Source organism: Branchiostoma lanceolatum, chromosome 2 (assembly GCF_035083965.1).
Source record: "Branchiostoma lanceolatum isolate klBraLanc5 chromosome 2, klBraLanc5.hap2, whole genome shotgun sequence".
Taxonomy (NCBI): domain Eukaryota; kingdom Metazoa; phylum Chordata; class Leptocardii; order Amphioxiformes; family Branchiostomatidae; genus Branchiostoma; species Branchiostoma lanceolatum.
Genome location: NC_089723.1, coordinates 217,059 through 235,264, shown reverse-complemented (window position 1 = coordinate 235,264; position 18,206 = coordinate 217,059). Strand labels below are relative to the sequence as shown.

Below are 18,206 nucleotides of genomic sequence, written 5' to 3'. Positions count from 1 at the left end.
AGTTTTTCTTGTTTTTCTTCCACACAGAAAATTGATCTTCAAGGAAGAAAATTTTTCTGTGTCCAAGAAATCGTTCTTGTCCATGGGGCAAGCAAATTTTTCTTGTTGCGATTTTTCATGTTTTGAGATTTTTTTTCTTATACTTCTTCAGGAATTGAACTGGTTATAAGAAACCAATTCTTGTATTTCTTAAGAATTGAATCTGGTCAAGATTAGGCAAGAATTTTTTTCTTGCATTTTTAAGAAAAAAAAAGAAAGTTTTGCTTTTATTTCTAGAAAATTCTTGTGCGTCAGAATCAAAAATAAGCAAAACAAGAAAAAGATATTTTTGGTAGTGTGAAAGCTGTTTACTAATTGCCCCATCTTGTGATTCTGACACCATCCGGTCACCCACACATTTCCGCTGCAGTACCACCAATGATTACCAGCTGGCGCTTCAGTAAAGTCCCTGACATACTACTGGTAGCAGTAGTCATAATGTTCACTCCTACAAATTATGTCAGCTACTTATAATTCATTCCTACCATGGCCAGTAATTACACTAAATTGCGAAATCGGTATTTGAATTTCTAACAAATACTTCTAGTGTTGACCTTCGTTCCTCCTGTGGAACGGTAGAAATCGAATCTCAGCTCAGGGCTGACGTCTGCTGCTCCGTTTCAGGACCACACCTGTGTGGAGGACTGCGCACCTGGTTTCTATGGCAACACGCTGTCGCACACCTGCGAGCCGTGCGCCTCCAACTGCCGCCTGTGCAAGAACGGCCACGTGGATAACTACTGCATTAGCTGCCACGAGGGGACCTTCCTGCTTGGGACCAGCTGTGTGACCTCGTGCGACCCCCAGCTGGCCAAGCAGGCCGTCATCAGGCTGGTGGGAGGGACCACTGTGTTCGAGGGGAGGGTGGAGGTAGGAAACCTTGACCCTGTCTGACATGTAAACTTGACCCTGTCTGACCTTCATGTAAACTTGAATTTGTTTGACCTCCATGTAACCTTGACTCTGCCTGACCTCCATGTAACCTTGACTCTGCCTGACCTCCATATAACCTTGACGCTGTTTGACCTCTATGTAAACTTGACTCTGACATGTAACCTTGACCCTGTTTGACCTCTACGTAAACTTGACTCTGACATGTAACCATGATCCTGTTTGACCTCCATGTGACCTTGACCTGCAGGTGAAGTACGGAGGCGAATGGGGGACGGTCTGCGATGACTCGTGGGATATCCGTGATGCGGACGTGGTCTGCCGTGAGCTGGGGTTCGGGCGCGCTCTGTCCGCGGTCAGGTCGGCCGGGTACGGAGCGGGAACAGGTGAGGCTTCTACTCATGACTCTCACACACCTGTTCCCACACATATATAACTCGCCTGTCCGCGGTCAGGTCGGCGGGGTATGGAGCAGGGACAGGTGATCAGAAGCTCCTACGAACTCTGCCAGCTCCTGCGAACTCTGCCAGCTCCTGCGAACTCTGCCAGCTCCTGCGAACTCTGCCAGCTCCTGCGAACTCTGCCAGCTCCTGCGAACTCTGCCAGCTCCTGCGAACTCTGCCAGCTCCTGCGAACTCTGCCAGCTCCTGCGAACTCTGCCAGCTCCTGCGAACTCTGCCAGCTCCTGCGAACTCTGCCAGCTCCTGCGAACTCTGCCAGCTCCTGCGAACTCTGCCAGCTCCTACGAACTCTGCCAGCTCTCAACTGTCACTGCTTTTTTGTCTAGTCCTTTGTACGTATACACATTAATGTCAGGACCTGTGTGTGTAACATGACCCGCCGTGTGTTTCAGGGCAGATTTGGATGGACAATGTTTCGTGCCGCGGGGGGGAGAATGAGCTGTTCCATTGTCTGCAGCGGGAGTTCGGCGTGAACGACTGCAACCATCACGAGGACGCCGGCGTGCAGTGCTCAGGACCTGCCTCGGGAGGTACTGACTAAACCTGCAGCTTACATTTCTGTAAAACTCATGGTGAAACCAAGGGGGTTTTATATAGAAGGAGAGAGGACAGGCTAGCGTCCCGCTGGGCCCTTTTGTTTCGCTTCTGTTGGTGAAACAGGTACCAGAAAAATAGCAGCCACTCCTGTGCTGCAGTGCAATGTGAACCAGTCAGAATTGCCTCGAGGAAGGTGACAGACGGTCACCGAAACGTTGGTTGAATAAATCACTTTCAAGTTGTTGTCTTACTCAGTGAAGTACCAACCTGATGAAACTATTCATGGAGGTCCCAGAATAGGTAGCATGCGTACTCTAGTGGTTATATAGTGACCTGCCTCTGGACCAAGAGGATGTAAGTTCAAACCCGGCTGTTGTGCCACACCCAACATGCACACTACTGGAAAAGGTTGCAGTCCTCTTAAGACGTGGTCCACTGTTCATTGTATTTGTCGAAAAGAGCTAGCCTAGGAATTTCTCTGAATGAAGCTGTAAATATTCGAAATGGTGTCTGTCTTCTCTGTCACAACCAGTAGAAGAGCTATAAACTGGTTCGAGATTACTTTCACTTTTTTCTCACCTGTGTGTTGTGTTTAGGTGAGACGGGCACCTGTGTGGACACCTGTGGGCTGGGGTACTACCTGCGCGGCGAGGCCGAGTGTGTCCCCTGCACCTCCAACTGCCTCGACTGCCTGGAGTCGGAGGAGGTCTGCACCAGGTGTAAGGCTCCCATGTTCCTGCAGGTGTGTACTGTAATTCTTGATTTGTTAACTGTAACTTAATTTTAGCTGATTTAACGGTCACTAGTCATCAGCTAAAATTTCATCATCGCTAATATTTGATCACTAATATTTAAGCCAGTAATGTCTGTTCCCACCGTTAAAATCAAGTGCCGTGACCTACTCCATTTTCCCCCAACCGCTATATTTTCCTGCCGCTATATTAGAGTGAGATGAGATTTTAGGCGCACGGATTAGAGTGATTTACAGCACTTAATACTACTTATATCATCTATTACCTTCTGTTATCTCAAAACTAGAGCATGAAAGTATCTGTAAATCTGCCCGTCCGAGTGTGTGCCACTCTTTTAACCTGGAGCTTTGTGGTAAACACTAGCCGAAACTATTCTAAAATTGGTGTTTCAGAATGTGTATTCCCTTGTGTTGTAGACTTTGGTGAACACTAACTGTAACAGTTACAGTAACTATGACTGGTGTTTCAGAATGGGCGCTGTGTTGTGAACTGCGGTTTGACGGAGTACGGGGTCATATCGGAGGGCGTGTGCCGCCCCTGCAACCTGGAGCTGTGCGGTCGCTGTGCCAACGGAGAGAGCGACAGCAACTGTACCGCCTGTCCTGCTGACAAGGTAAGAGCAAGGAGGTTAACCTCCTTGATAAGAGCAACAGCAATAGAATGTAAAGTTTGCCTGTTTGTGTAGAAATGCACCTGGATATCGTTACTGCCTGTCTGTGTGAGTCAGCTGCAGTTTTGTTGACCTCCGCTGGAGGCCATTTAAAAGAGGGCGTCAAAAACCACTTTTTTGTTTTCAATCATTTTGTTGGTGCTGTACTTGTGCAGACTTTTATAATTTTCTCCATGTTGATGTCAGTCAGTTTGAGGTCATTACCCTGTCAATCCTCAAGGCAAAATGCTGGGTTTGATGAACCTTGACAGTAAGGTGAAGGAAAGGATGGTAATGAAGGAGAAAGTGATAAAAAAAGAAAGTGATAAAAAAGAAATAAATAAAAAAAGAAAGTGATAAAAAAGACAAAGGGTCATAAATGTTCCTCACAATAAAAGATGATTTATTATTCATGGCATCTGGAGACACCTGTTCATATGTTGGATGTGGAGGTCAGAGAACAACGGGTGTCCTTCAACAACCGACAACAATTTACATGCATGGTAACTCAAGGTCACTGAGCTAGAGGTAACTACAAGCAGTAAAATCACTACAACAGCCTCATTACTCACAGGCTGTTACAGTACTTCAAATGAATGATAATTATAAATATATATTTATTATACTTAGTCTAATGATACCCCCCCCCCCCCCTCCCCCAGGTTCTGAAGGACGCCGCCTGTGAGACGACCTGCGGACCAGACATGTTCCTGCTCAACCAGACCTGCGTCTTCGACTGTGGCCGCGGTCGCTATGGCAACCCCACAAGCTTCCGCTGCGAGGTAACAGGGTTTTCTCTGTTTGGGATTTCAGAAATACGTAGAAATTTGGTGGGATGATATTTTCTGTTTGTTATAATGACCTAATTCGCATTAGTGGCATAATAGCAGCTTGAGGGTATTTAGCCCAGAACCCAGAGGTGCTGGGTTCAAATCCTGACATGCCCTGTTGACATTATGCTCTTAGGAAAGGCACTTAGCATGAATTCCCTCACTTCACTCAGATGAAAATGAGTACCTACATGTCTGGTTCTCCTCTGGAAACCAAATGAAAGGCGTAGACGCGGTTGCCCATCGTTGACACTAAAGAATTTAGTAGTCGAAGAGGATGTTGGCCTTGAAGATGTCTTAGGAACTTGGATCTGTCATGTACGACAGGAACATGTGGAAACACGTGTGTAACCTCTAAAAAGAGGATGAACTTAACTGAACTGAACATGTCTAAGATTCTATCAGGGACGTCCCTCGGATAGGACGTTAAACTGTTGACCTGCTGTTATTTATATTTGAAATTTTTGTTGTTGATGTATTGTTGTTTATTTTTGCTGACCTGTTGTTGTTTACCCCAGCCCTGCCCTGCGGACTGCCTGACCTGTTGTTGTTTATTGTTGTTGTTTACCCCAGCCCTGCCCTGCGGACTGCCTGACCTGTTGTTGTTTATTGTTGTTGTTTACCCCAGCCCTGCCCTGCGGACTGCCTGACCTGTTGTTGTTTATTATTGATGTTTACCCCCAGCCCTGCCCTGCGGACTGCCTGACCTGTTGTTGTTTATTATTGATGTTTACCCCAGCCCTGCCCTGCGGACTGCCTGACCTGTTGTTGTTTATTGTTGTTGTTTACCCCAGCCCTGCCCTGCGGACTGCCTGACCTGTTGTTGTTTATTATTGATGTTTACCCCCAGCCCTGCCCTGCGGACTGCCTGACCTGTTGTTGTTTATTGTTGTTGTTTACCCCAGCCCTGCCCTGCGGACTGCCTGACCTGTTGTTGTTTATTGTTGTTGTTTACCCCAGCCCTGCCCTGCGGACTGCCTGACCTGTTGTTGTTTATTATTGATGTTTACCCCCAGCCCTGCCCTGCGGACTGCCTGACCTGTTGTTGTTTATTGTTGTTGTTTACCCCAGCCCTGCCCTGCGGACTGCCTGACCTGTTGTTGTTTATTGTTGTTGTTTACCCCAGCCCTGCCGTGCGGACTGCCTGACCTGTTGTTGTTTATTGTTGTTGTTTATTGTTGTTGTTTATTTTTGTTGTTTACCCCCAGCCCTGCCCTGCGGACTGCCTGACCTGTTGTTGTTTATTGTTGTTGTTTACCCCAGCCCTGCCCTGCGGACTGCCTGACCTGCGAGTTCTCCTCAGCCCAGCTGGTCTGCATGTCCTGCAAGGCCCCCAAGGTCTTCCATAACCAGCGCTGCCTCACCATGTGCCTTTCCGGCACCTATGCCGCCATGATGGACACCTCACAGATCAACATGTATGCTGCCATCCGATTGGCTGGGGGAAGCAACCAATTAGAGGGCAGGATTGAGGCAAGTTTTTTGAAGACATGAAGCATGAGTTCCTTTGGTGTTTATGTATTCTTGAATTTTACATGACATAACACAGTGGGACGGTGTGTAATGTTGTTTTTATTTTATTTTCAGATTTTACACGAGGGACACTGGGGGACTGTCTGCAACGACTTCTTTGACCTTGATGCAGCCACGGTGGCCTGCCGACAGATGAACCTGGGTGAGTGTTTTGGGAGGAAAGTTTTAGAATGGAAAGACCAGGACCTTGTATCAATGCGAGTTGAAATTGCCCGAGAATTCAATATGGGAGCTTGAAGAAAGAGGAGAACAAAGTTAAAGAGTTATTTTCAAATTTGAAATTCTAGAATTTTGTAATGACTTGTTTCCCGATGTTCAGGTGGAGTGGGGTTGATGTACCTGTTTGTTTGTGCCCAGGTGCTGCAGTGGGGTTGATAGATCTGGAGTCGGCAGACATCGGTCCGGGTCTGGGGCCCATCTGGCTGGATAACGTCATGTGCAACGGCAACGAGCAAAGGCTGGAGGACTGCTACCGGCAGGACTGGGGCGAGAACAACTGCAACCACAACAAGGACGTCGCCATTCGCTGTGAAGGTAGGGGGAGGGGGGGACAGGGTAGGGGGGACGGGGGGGGTAGGGGTAAGGACTGCTACAGGCAGGACTGGGGGGAGAACAACTGCAACCACAACAAGGACGTCGCCATTCGCTGTGAAGGTAGGGTGGGGAGGGGGGCAGGGGTAGGGGGGGACAGGGTAGGGGGGACGGGGGTAGGGGTGAGGACTGCTACAGGCAGGACTGGGGCGAGAACAACTGCAACCACAACAAGGATGTCGCCATTTGCTGTGAAGGTAGGGGGAGGGGGGCAGGGTAGGGGGGACGGGGGGGGGTAGGGGTAAGGACTGCTACAGGCAGGACTGGGGGGAGAACAACTGCAACCACAACAAGGACGTCGCCATTCGCTGTGAAGGTAGGGGGAGGGGGGCAGGGTAGGGGTAGGGGTAGGGGGCAGGGTAGGGGTTAGGGACTGCTACAGGCAGGACTGGGGGGAGAACAACTGCAACCACAACAAGGACGTCGCCATTCGCTGTGAAGGTAGGGTGGGGAGGGGGGGGACCGGGTAGGGGTAGGGGGCAGGGTATATGTGAGGACTGCTACAGGCAGGACTGGGGGGAGAACAACTGCAACCACAACAAGGACGTCGCCATTCGCTGTGAAGGTAGGGCAGGGAGGATGGGGGTGGAGGGGTAGTGGGGGTGTGGGGAGGGGGGGTGGAAAGGGTAGGGGACAAGAGGGTAGGGTAAGGGTAGCGAACTACAAAAAGAACTTGGGTGGAAAATTACATCATTTAATAAGAGCTAACAAATCTATCAACATTTATCATTGATGACATTGTACAAAATACATAATAAAGTGTTGTGTTGCAGGCCCAGGAGTGCGTCAGTGCCAGCCCAGCTGTCCTGATGGTTACTATGGCAACCCGTCGGACCACACCTGCCAGCGGTGCTTTGCGAACTGCCTGACGTGCGCGGGGACGTCCTTCAGCTGCGACCGGTGCAAGGTCGGGTTCTACAACAACGGCACGACCTGCGTGTCGACCTGCGGGCACGGGTTCCACGCGCGGGAGGGCGACGGGACCTGCCAGCCCTGCAGCCCGGAGTGCGCCTCCTGTGAGGGGAGCGCCGAGAGCTGCACCAGCTGTCCCGAGGACATGTACCTGCAAGGTCTGTCACAAACAAACAAACAATTTATTCAATTCATATCTGACCGTGGGCTGTTGTTGTACAAAGCACATACGAAATTCAATTAGTTTTGATAATTCCTGCTCATGAAAAACATCAAACAGTGAGTATGGCTTTGCAGCTGCTTTTATAGGTTGAAGTTCTTATTTTAACAGCTGAGATTCAGGTCTTTTCTAAGTACTGGTTTAGAGAAGTTTGACCTTTAACCTTGGTTCCCATGACGATTGCAGGAAGTACGTGTGTGGCAACCTGCTCGGAGTACCGGCTGGCGCAGTACGACCGGGTCCGACTGGTGGGTGGGCGCACCCCATTTGAAGGTCGAGTGGAGGTCAAGTACGGGGGTGTCTACGGGTCGGTCTGCGACGACAAGTTTGACCTTAGCGAAGCAGAAGTCATCTGTCAGGAGCTCCAGCTGGGACCGGCTTTGGAGGCTGTGGGCGAGGCTGTGTGAGTACAGGGGGGTCTTACAGCACAGGGGGGGTCTTACTGCTCAGGGGGGGTCTTACTACTCAGGGCTCAGGGGGTTCTTCCTGCTCAGGGGGTCTTACAGAAGTAATCTGTCAGGAGCTCCAGCTGGGGACAGCTCTGGAAGTTGTGGGAGAGGCTGAGTACAGGGGGTCGTACTGCTTAGGCGATCTTACTTCCTGGGGGGGTCTTTAAGCACTGGGGGTCTTAATGGACAGGAGGGTATTACTGCAGAGTTTTCTGTTGTTGTTTACTGTTGTTGTTTTCCTGGTACTGCAGGTTCGGGCAGGGCTCTGGGCAGATCTGGCTGGATGAGCTGGAGTTGTTTACTGTTGTTGTTTATTGTTGTTGTTTTCCTGGTGCTGCAGGTTCGGGCAGGGCTCTGGGCAGATCTGGCTGGATGAGCTGGAGTTGTTTACTGTTGTTGTTTACTGTTGTTGTTTATTGTTGTTTCCTGGTGCTGCAGGTTCGGGCAGGGCTCTGGGCAGATCTGGCTGGATGAGCTGGAGTGCTCCGGGAACGAGAGTTCCGTTTTCCACTGCGGCCACAACGGCTGGGGAGTCAGCGACTGCAGGCACTCCGAGGACGCAGGTTAGAAACAGTCACAAGGCCTGAAACATGTCAGCAACTCTCTCATAGTCCGCAGGCACAAGGCCTGAAACATGTCAGCAACTCTCTTGGGTCCACTACTATGTTCTGCTGCTGTAGTAGTCTGGACACTCTGTAGCTGCACTCAGTCTTCCTTCAACTCCCGTAGTTTCCTTTCTCGCTGCACTGGTCTTTGAGGTGTGCCCTCAGTCGGCTCATCATAAGTTCTTGCTCTCGTGGTCTTAACCTTCTATTCCAAGGCATGGAGATGCTGCAAGGTAGTGGCTTCAATCAGCTCTCTTCATCCTTGTTTGTTATATTATAGGTGTGCGGTGCTCCGGCCCGGATAAGTCCCGTGTCTGCGTGACTTCAGCGGAGTGCTCGGACGGGTACTTCGTCAGCGAGGACGGCAAGAGCTGTGGAAAGTGTTCCTTCAACTGTCTGCGTTGCCAGGCAACCCCCGACCAGTGCATCGCCTGCAGCGAGGGCCGATTCCTGAACCCCGACACAAACCGCTGCGTCGACTACTGTCTGCAGGGTTACTACGGCGACCAGGCAACAGGAACGTGCAAGAAGTGCAGGTAAAGTCAGACTCTTGTCTGTTTGTTGAACAGTAGCGTGTGAAGTCCCCTTGCCGAACTGTTGTCTAATGTAGCATTAATGCCAGAAATACATATGCAGCACTAATGCTTGGTTAGTGCACGCTGCCATGGTAATTTCATGGTAATTATTGCGTGTGAAGTCCCACCACCTGTATCCAGTGCCCCGCCCCAAAGTACCTGAGCATGGAGCGCACCTGTGTTAACGTTTGTTTGTTTGTTTGTTTAGTTCCCAGTGCGCAGACTGCCGGGACAGCCCCACCACCTGTATCCAGTGCCCCGCCCCAAAGTACCTGAGCATGGAACACACCTGTGTAAACGTTTGTTTGTTTGTTTGTTTGTTTAGTTCCCAGTGCGCAGACTGCCGGGACAGTCCCACCACCTGTATCCAGTGCCCCGCCCCAAAGTACCTGAGCATGGAACACACCTGTGTAAACGTTTGTTTGTTTGTTTGTTTGTTTAGTTCCCAGTGCGCAGACTGCCGGGACAGCCCCACCACTTGTATCCAGTGCCCCGCCCCAAAGTACCTGAGCATGGAGAACACCTGTGTTGACGACTGCGGCAGCGGGTTCATCATGCGAGGCAGCGACGAGATTCGATTGGTCAACGGGTCCGACATCTTCGAAGGGAGAGTGGAGGTAAAACAGTCGCTGCGCTGTCCCAGAAACTTGTTAAAAAAATTATCATCTATTCAATTTAATATTTCATCTTTAGACACCTGGATGGCCCAAACAGCTATGATAGCTGATTTCCATTGGGGCCCAGTGAAAATTTAATTTCCTTTCAACCATTGGGAATTTTGTTCCCAAATCACCTGCACTGTCCATTTCGTGTTGTATCCTTACAGGCTGGGGTAGCATGATAACAGACATACTGGGTATATACCGTGTTGCATGATGGTGTCTGACTATACTGACCGCGGTGTCATGTTACCTACAGGTGTTCCACGAGGGCGTGTGGGGGACGGTGTGTGATGACACGTGGGACATGCACGACGTCACCGTCGTCTGTCGCCAGCTCAGCATGGGCAACGCCGTCGCGGCATACAGGTCAGGGGTCAAAGTGTGCTCACTGCTTTATCAGCCCTATGCTATAGTCTGTATCTGTATCTATATAGCCGGTATAACCGCCCTTTGGCGTAACACACCAGCGTGATGTAGTCAAACAACAGCAGCTGATTGAAACATGATGATAACACCAACTTAGTCTTGACTTCATCTTATCTTTTTAGTCTTATCTACTTATCTACGTCCTACCGTTTCCCTAATCTATCCAATGGCTTGGGTAACTGTTACCTTGAGTATGATGTATGTATTACTATAATGTAGTGGCTGTATCAGGCCACAGTTTTATACTGTAGCGGTTGGGGTTGGATTAAAGGCTATGTTGATGATGTTGTTGACACTGTTATTGTTCCCATGACAGCGGTGGCCGGTTCGGTGCGGGCCAGGGCCCCATCTGGCTGGACGACGTAGAGTGCCTGGGGTCAGAGAGAAGGCTTGTTGTTGATGTTGTTGTTGTTGTTTCCATGACAGCGGAGGCCGGTTCGGTGCGGGACAGGGCCCCATCTGGCTGGACGATGTAGAGTGCCTGGGGCAGGAGAGAAGGCTTGTTGTTGATGTTGTTGTTGTTTCCATGACAGCGGTGGGCGGTTCGGTGCGGGACAGGGCCCCATCTGGCTGGATGATGTAGAGTGCCTGGGGCAGGAGCGAAGGCTTGTTGTTGATGATGATGTTGTTGTTTCCATGACAGCGGCGGGCGGTTCGGTGCGGGACAGGGCCCCATCTGGCTGGATGATGTAGAGTGCCTGGGGCAGGAGAGAAGGCTTGTTGTTGATGATGTTGTTGTTGTTTCCATGACAGCGGTGGGCGGTTCGGTGCGGGACAGGGCCCCATCTGGCTGGATGATGTAGAGTGCCTGGGGCAGGAGCGGACCCTGCTGGAGTGTCCGAAGCACAGCGCGGGTCTGGGCCACGGGGACTGCCAGCACACCGAGGACGCCGCCGTACGGTGCAGCGGGCCCGACTCGAGCCAGCAGTGTGTGGCAAGCTGCGGGCAAGGGTGAGTTCACTAACTAACGCACTAACTTACACCTGAACCCGACTCGTCGCAGCAGTGTTTGGCAAGCTGTGGACAGGGGTACGCACAAACATACTCACTAACTAACTTACACATGAACCTACTCACTAACTAACTTACACATAAACCTAATCACAAAATAGCTTTGATACACACAAACCCACAAACCTAGTCGCACACATTCAAACTGACTAACACACAAACCTGTGGACGAGGATGTCACTACTTTCCCACAAACCTTCTTTAGGCAACTGTTTTATCCTCTGAACTGCAGTACCAGTGAGAATGTACAGGGGGGGTTTCATCCTTGCTCCCTTCCTGTTGCAGGTATTTCCCGGGAGCTGACCGTGTCTGTCAGCACTGCGCCGCCTCCTGCAGTACCTGCGAGAACAGCAAGGAGCGCTGCACCAGCTGTGCAGACCCGCTGTTCCTGGACGGGGCCAGCTGTGTCCCTCGCTGCCCGACCGGTTACTATGGCGACGTGCTCCAGCGACGCTGCCTTCCGTGCCACAGCAGTTGCCTGTCGTGTTACAACGCTGACAACAACGCCGTGTGCCGGCAGTGCAGGCCGGGATTTGCTCTCTGGGGTACGTACTCACTAAACACTCCTAAAGTTCACTATCCCTAACCCAATCCCTACTATATACATCGCTGACAACAACGCTGTGTGTCGGCAGTGCAGACCTGGATTCGCTCTGACTCTGGGGTAGGTCTACTCGAAACATGACTAGTTTAACTCGGAGCTTACCTCAACACAGCACCTAAATCTCTCCCCATCCTAAAACAATAATTGAGGAGTGTGTTATATGCCCCCCTCCCCCGTACTACACATGTGTTGAGTAATATGTTGTATCCCCTCCAGACTACACCTGTGTGGAGGAGTGCGCCCCCTGGGAAGGCTGGGATGTTCTGAGCAGCGTCCTGCCGGCGAGACCGACCAATCGGGTGCTTCGTCTCATGGGAGGATCCAGCGCGACGGAGGGCCGCGTGGAAGTGTGGCACGATGGGACGTGGGGGACGGTTTGCCATGACGAGTGGGACCTGCACGACGCAGAGGTGAGCACGCGACTATAGAATTGTACTGTACATTTAAGTTTGTGACATCTGACCTGACATATTCCATACCCTCTGACCTGACCCATGCCCTCTGAACTCATCCATTCTGTGCCCTCTAAATTGACCCTTTCTGCGCCCTATGACCTGACCTGACCCGTTCTGTGCCCTCTGATCCGACCTGTATCCTCTGACCTGACCCATTCCGTGCCCTCTAACCTGACCCATTCTGTGCCCTCCAACATGACCCGCTCTGTGCCCTATGACTTGACCTGTGCCCTCTGACCTGACCTGTGCCCCCTGACCCTTAGGTGGTGTGCCAGGAGCTGGGGCTAGGCCGGGCGGTGCAGGCTCTGCGGTCCTCTGCCTTCGGCGCGGCGCCGGCCGAGATGCCGGTGTGGATGGACGACGTGGCCTGCATCGGGCACGAGCAGTCGCTGACCTTCTGCCGCCAGAAAGGCTGGGGTCAGGGCAACTGCGACGGAGCACACTCCGAGGACGCAGGTGGGCTTGTTTGTTTGTATTGCCTACCCGATTAACCGCCTCAGAGCACAAGCTGCATATGCAGACAGATTATTTTAACACTGGGAAGGACTCCTACTCTTTTCAACAAGCATGTTGGGTTCTTTTATGTGCTCGAGGTGTGGCTCTTTCCAAACACTGGACCTCCATTTAATGTCCAAGGGCCGTCCCCTAACCAGAGCTGTATATCTGGTACTTATTTCCACCTGAGTGAAGTGAGGAAAGTTGTTTAAAGTGCCTTTCCCGTGCAACATCAACGGGACACGTCAGGGGATCCCAGCTTTGAACCCTAGTTTCAGGACCTTTATAGTTTCTGGGCCAAACACCCTGACACTGCGACGCCACTTGGAGGGTCAAAGGTTAGCCTTGACCAGTTAGGACTGGAGCCTGTCTTTGTTCTGTGCCTTCTGAGGATAAAGAACCTGATTGACAGAACTACGTGTCCCCCCCAGGTGTGATCTGCGATGGTTCCTCCCACCAACACCCGCCCATCAACCTGTGTCGGCAGACAGAACCCAGCCGTTGCCATGGCGACAGCTGTTATCCTGGCGTGAACTGTGTGGAGGTCAGCCGAGGTGACGACACAGCTTCGGTCTGCCTGGGCTGTCCTGACGGCCAGGTGGGGGATGGAACCAACTGTACAGGTGAGCAAAGGGAAGGACAGGTGTGGGGAGGACAGGTGTGGGACGGGCAGGTGTGAGATGGAACCAACTGTACAGGTGAGCAAAGGGAAGGACAGGTGTGGGGAGGACAGGTGTGGGGAGGACAGGTATGAGAGGACAGGTGAGGGATGGGCAGGTGGGAGATGGAACCAACTGTACAGGTGAGCAAAGGGAAGGACAGGTGTGGGGAGGACAGGTGTGGGGAGGACAGGTGTGGGGAGAACAGGTGTGGGGAGGACAGGTGTGGGGAGGACAGGTGTGGGATGGAACCAACTGTACAGGTGAGCAAAGGGAAGGACAGGTGTGGGGAGGACAGGTGTGGGGAGAACAGGTGTAGGGAGGACAGGTGTGGGGAGGACAGGTGTGGGGAGGACAGGTGTGGGATGGAACCAACTGTACAGGTGAGCAAAGGGAAGGACAGGTGTGGGGAGGACAGGTGTGGGGAGGACAGGTATGAGAGGACAGGTGAGGGATGGGCAGGTGGGAGATGGAACCAACTGTACAGGTGAGCAAAGGGAAGGACAGGTGTGGGGAGGACAGGTGTGGGGAGGACAGGTATGAGAGGACAGGTGAGGGATGGGCAGGTGGGAGATGGAACCAACTGTACAGGTGAAATATGAATAGTTTTATTAGTCATCGCAAGACAACATACAATAGCAGCCTTCATTGGCTAAAGTGCAGCATGATTTACAGTCAAAAAAAATAGTCTAAAAGCAATAAAGATACATACATAAGCTAACATTACAAACCTTACAATACTCAATTTTTATTAGAAGAACTTTATTGCACGACAATTGTACATGGTACAAAGTATGGCAAGAATTCGTAAACATAATACAAAGTTGAAGAATAGAATAAAACTTAACATCCTAATTACTAATACAATACAATAAGGGCTAGTATATATTTTGATATAGCATCCTAATTACTAATACAATACAATAAGGGCTAGTATATATTTTGATATAGCATCCTAATTACTAATACAATACAATAAGGGCTAGCATACATTTTGATATAGCGTAACAGTTATGATCGAGTTGGTTTAATCATTAGTTTCGGTATTTTTCCTAATGTGAAAGCTGACGTTAAGATATTTACCTATTTTCGTATTGTGGGGATTGTTGCATTTCAATATATACTCAAAACGGTTAAAGTATATGTTTATTCATCTTAATACTTATTGGCGCCGCTAACACTTCGTTGTTGAGTAGGTCAACCATGTAGGGCAGTGTACTCTTCTGATATCTGGCAGTTGTACATTTGAACTGAGTTATCTGGTACTAAAACCTCAGGTGAGCAAGGGGAAAATTTAGCTGCACTGCACCAATCGGTCAATAGGTGGTGCTATTGTGACTTTTGGCTTATAGTCCTGTCCAGCCCATTGGCAGGGAGAAAAGTGTGTGCTTCAGAAGCTTCTTAGATTTCTAATCGTCTGAACCTTGAAAATTGACAGTATCACCATACCACCTTAAGTTTTGTAAACATATACTAAGCTGCTACATCTTGATAAACATCATGACATTTAGCGCTGCCCAGATTGTCCCAGCATTACACATGGCACTTCCAAAATCTAGAGAAATGTATGCAGGAGAGACCACAAAAAAGTTGATAACTTCCCAGGCAAGACAAGCAGATGTGTGGTGGGACAACAGGTGCATATCTGTAGGTCTGTTCTGACAGTTTGCAACTGTAGCGATTTCTGATACGTGTCGAACGTCTACTCCACAGTTGTGGCCACGTTCCTGCCGGAGTTCAAGCTGAAGCCGTCCAACCGAACGGCCCGCCTGGGTTTCGCGGCTAACATGGCGTGCCAGGCGGCGGGCGACCCCGCCCCCTCCGTAACCGTGGACAACTGGTTCAAGAACGGGAGGTACGAGTTTTACAGCTGTTTCTTTACTTTGATTTCAGTTCAAGCTGCAACAGAAATGACAGAAATGTGGTATATCTTTGTCCCCAGGTGGGTGTACTTCTTCCCCCGGATGGGTTTTGTTAAGCCCCTCATGGGTGTAAACTTGTTCCCCAAGAAGGGTTTTGTGGGTGTACTTGGCTTTTACTAACCCCCTCGTGGGTGTACTTGTTCCTGTGGGTTTTGCTAACCCCCTCGTGGGTGTACTTGTTCCTGTGGGTTTTGCTAACCCCCTCGTGGGTATACTTGTTCCCGTGGGTTTTGCTAACCCCCCTGTTGTCCGCAGACCCCTCCCGTCGGCTGACATCACCAGCGGTCGCGTGAGCGTCCTGCGGAACGGGAACCTGCACTTCTCCCGCACGCACCGCGAGGACTCCGGCGACTACGCCTGTCTGCTCCGCAACACAAGGGGGACCGCACGGGCTGCCGCTACGCTCACCATCGAAGGTAAACAAACTAACAAACAAACCTACCTACCCTAACCTTTACACCTTTACACCTTTAGCATGACATGGGCTTCTGCAATGCTGTCAGTTACTATCAATGGTAAACCTAGCAAACAACCAAGCACAAAATTCACCAATCGTGAGAAACAGTCAAGTCTTTTTTTACTTGTTCAATTTACACATTGTTGGAGATAATTCCACCTTTTTCACACATTGTGAGACTCCATTGTAAGTTCTCTTTCCTTCCTGCAGCATTTTAATGTTGTCTGACCTTGCAAATGACAGGTGTCATGCTTCCTTCCCAACATCACACCACGTAACCCCCCAATCCCGCTACATGCAGCCGCATATCTCATCACTTACCTAATTAGCATGTCATTAGCTAACGAACAGGCACTTCTGATGCATGGCTGTCCTAATCTTTAACGGCACTCCCTATGGGCATATTAGCAAACGGGCTGCAGCATCCATACACATTTGTGATGGTGTTTGTGAGTATGTGTGTCTGTGTGTAATGTCTATATTTGTGTGCTTATAATGCATGTTTGTCCATATGTCTGACTGTGTCTATTTGCATGCTGAGGTTGTGTCTGTGGAGCCAGGCTAACAGTGTGTATGTTTGTTTGTTTGTTGTGCTACAGAGAAGCCCGAGGTTGTGTCGGTGGTTCCCGGCGTTGCGGTTGTTGGCAGGACCGCGGTTCTGCAGTGCGTGATCACTGGTTTATTGTGGAGCCAGGCTAACTGTGTGTATGTTTGTTTGTTTGTTGTGTTACAGAGAAGCCTGAGGTTGTCTCGGTGGTTCCCGGCATTGCGGTAGTCGGCAGGACCGCGGTTCTGCAGTGCGTGATCGCTGGTTTACCGGAGTCCAACGTGACGTGGCAGCGCAACAGCCACCAGCTGGAGGAGGATCGCTACTCGAGTTACGACGAGAACGGAACTCTGTACATCGAGGACGTGCAGCAGGCCGACAGCGGGGAGTACCGCTGTATCGCCGAGAACATCCTCGGGAGCGACTTCGCATCCGTGCCACTCACCGTGCAAGGTAAGAGATAACCATGGCAGTAGCATGCGTAGTCCAGTTGTTAGCAAACCAGCATGCCTGTGAAACCTTAGAAAGGGACGTAAAGCCAAGGTCTACTGTTTATTGTGTATCGCCGAGAACATCCTGGGGAGCGACTTCGCATCCGTGCCACTCACTGTGCAAGGTGAACTTTGAACTTTATTGAAATTACAATAATTATAGCACAATACACTGTGGAGCACCACACCACACAATGCAATACAACAACACTAAACACGAATTAATAAAAAACCATACAATATAAAAACAGTACACTAGATTTTAGATAAATATATGGAGAAGCAGTACATGTCCATTCAGGTAAAACTTTGCTTCCACCACCAAGTAAAATGTCCGCACCTCACAGATGTCAAATAAAGGTCATCATGACCTTTCCGTAATCACGTCAAGGTCAATGAAGGTCATGTTCAGACTGTGCCATGATTACAGCGATGTCTTCTGTCATCCATCATAATTCTTTAAGGTGGAGGCTGGCATTTGGAGAAAGTGATTTGTGCCACTTAAACTAAGGGGCAGTCTTCACTTTCACTAATGTCTGGTCAACAAACACCCGGCTAACATTGGGATCAGCTTAGAATAGCAGGGGGGGGGGATTCAATTTTTTCAACCAATATCAGAAGGCCATGGTTCTATTTTGGTTCTGAAAGTCTTGGAACTCAATGCGAAATGGGATGGGAATCCAGGATTGTACTAGTGTGATACAGGGGCTCATACTGTAAATGCATTTGAGTTTGCATGGTTTTTATTTTACAGTTGGGAGAAAATGGATTGTTCGTGGTAGTTTTAAGTTTGCATTTGAAACAATAGTAGCACAACAGTCATAGGTGGGCAAAAAGTTTTGTGGTGGTCTTCAGTTCACGCTGAATAGTTCACCGCGAAAACTGCGAACATAAATCCACAACAAACTTTTCTGCATTTAGAGTAATAGAATAGGGGGGGGGTCTGCCTTATGTCTCGGCTGCCTTATTTGATTTGAGCGGAAAGTTTGGTTTGACATTTCCGCGGCATCTCCAGGTAATCATCTCATTACCCCGCCTGGTCTCTGTCACACTGCATGTCGGACGCTGGAATTGGGCCAGAAGCTCGTTAAACCAGACGCTCGTTAAGGGTGTAATTTCCACGGAGCTTCCAGGATGATCACAGGCGGGCGTGGTCGGCGTGTCACCCAGAGTTTCTCCATCAAAACTGCTCCTTTTGGGGAATGTCTTAAACTTATAAGCTCAAGCTTTTTCAGGTCTCTGAACAGAGAAATCACTAGCAAGTTTGCCTGAAACCCCATAGACCAACTAGCCAGACTTTTTCTGACTGAAGATTACATACTAACAGAAATTGGGACTTACCTTTCTCTATTTTTCAGTACCTACCCACTCTGGGACATGTGGTATTTTCTATTCTTTGTTTGGACATTCGGCAAGAAGTTTAATTTAATGTT

General features: G+C 49.8%; 1 protein-coding gene across 1 annotated transcript in view; it reads left to right on the top strand.

Annotated features, from left to right (window-relative positions):
* The window catches only part of LOC136426433 (antigen WC1.1-like), a 52,231-nt gene that overhangs the window by 14,332 nt on the left and 19,693 nt on the right, over window positions 1-18,206 (top strand). Inside the window, exons 6-30 of the mRNA XM_066415097.1 lie at window positions 664-909; window positions 1,181-1,316; window positions 1,784-1,921; window positions 2,525-2,670; window positions 3,150-3,293; window positions 3,992-4,111; window positions 5,423-5,632; window positions 5,747-5,834; window positions 6,050-6,226; window positions 7,057-7,353; window positions 7,602-7,818; window positions 8,303-8,427; window positions 8,750-9,005; window positions 9,370-9,661; window positions 9,963-10,072; window positions 10,559-10,679; window positions 10,878-11,083; window positions 11,136-11,161; window positions 11,386-11,688; window positions 11,964-12,157; window positions 12,466-12,658; window positions 13,129-13,320; window positions 15,070-15,211; window positions 15,534-15,694; window positions 16,469-16,735. Coding sequence (XP_066271194.1) covers window positions 664-909; window positions 1,181-1,316; window positions 1,784-1,921; window positions 2,525-2,670; window positions 3,150-3,293; window positions 3,992-4,111; window positions 5,423-5,632; window positions 5,747-5,834; window positions 6,050-6,226; window positions 7,057-7,353; window positions 7,602-7,818; window positions 8,303-8,427; window positions 8,750-9,005; window positions 9,370-9,661; window positions 9,963-10,072; window positions 10,559-10,679; window positions 10,878-11,083; window positions 11,136-11,161; window positions 11,386-11,688; window positions 11,964-12,157; window positions 12,466-12,658; window positions 13,129-13,320; window positions 15,070-15,211; window positions 15,534-15,694; window positions 16,469-16,735 — 4,507 coding nt within the window. The remainder of the gene's footprint in view (window positions 1-663; window positions 910-1,180; window positions 1,317-1,783; window positions 1,922-2,524; window positions 2,671-3,149; window positions 3,294-3,991; window positions 4,112-5,422; window positions 5,633-5,746; window positions 5,835-6,049; window positions 6,227-7,056; window positions 7,354-7,601; window positions 7,819-8,302; window positions 8,428-8,749; window positions 9,006-9,369; window positions 9,662-9,962; window positions 10,073-10,558; window positions 10,680-10,877; window positions 11,084-11,135; window positions 11,162-11,385; window positions 11,689-11,963; window positions 12,158-12,465; window positions 12,659-13,128; window positions 13,321-15,069; window positions 15,212-15,533; window positions 15,695-16,468; window positions 16,736-18,206) is intronic.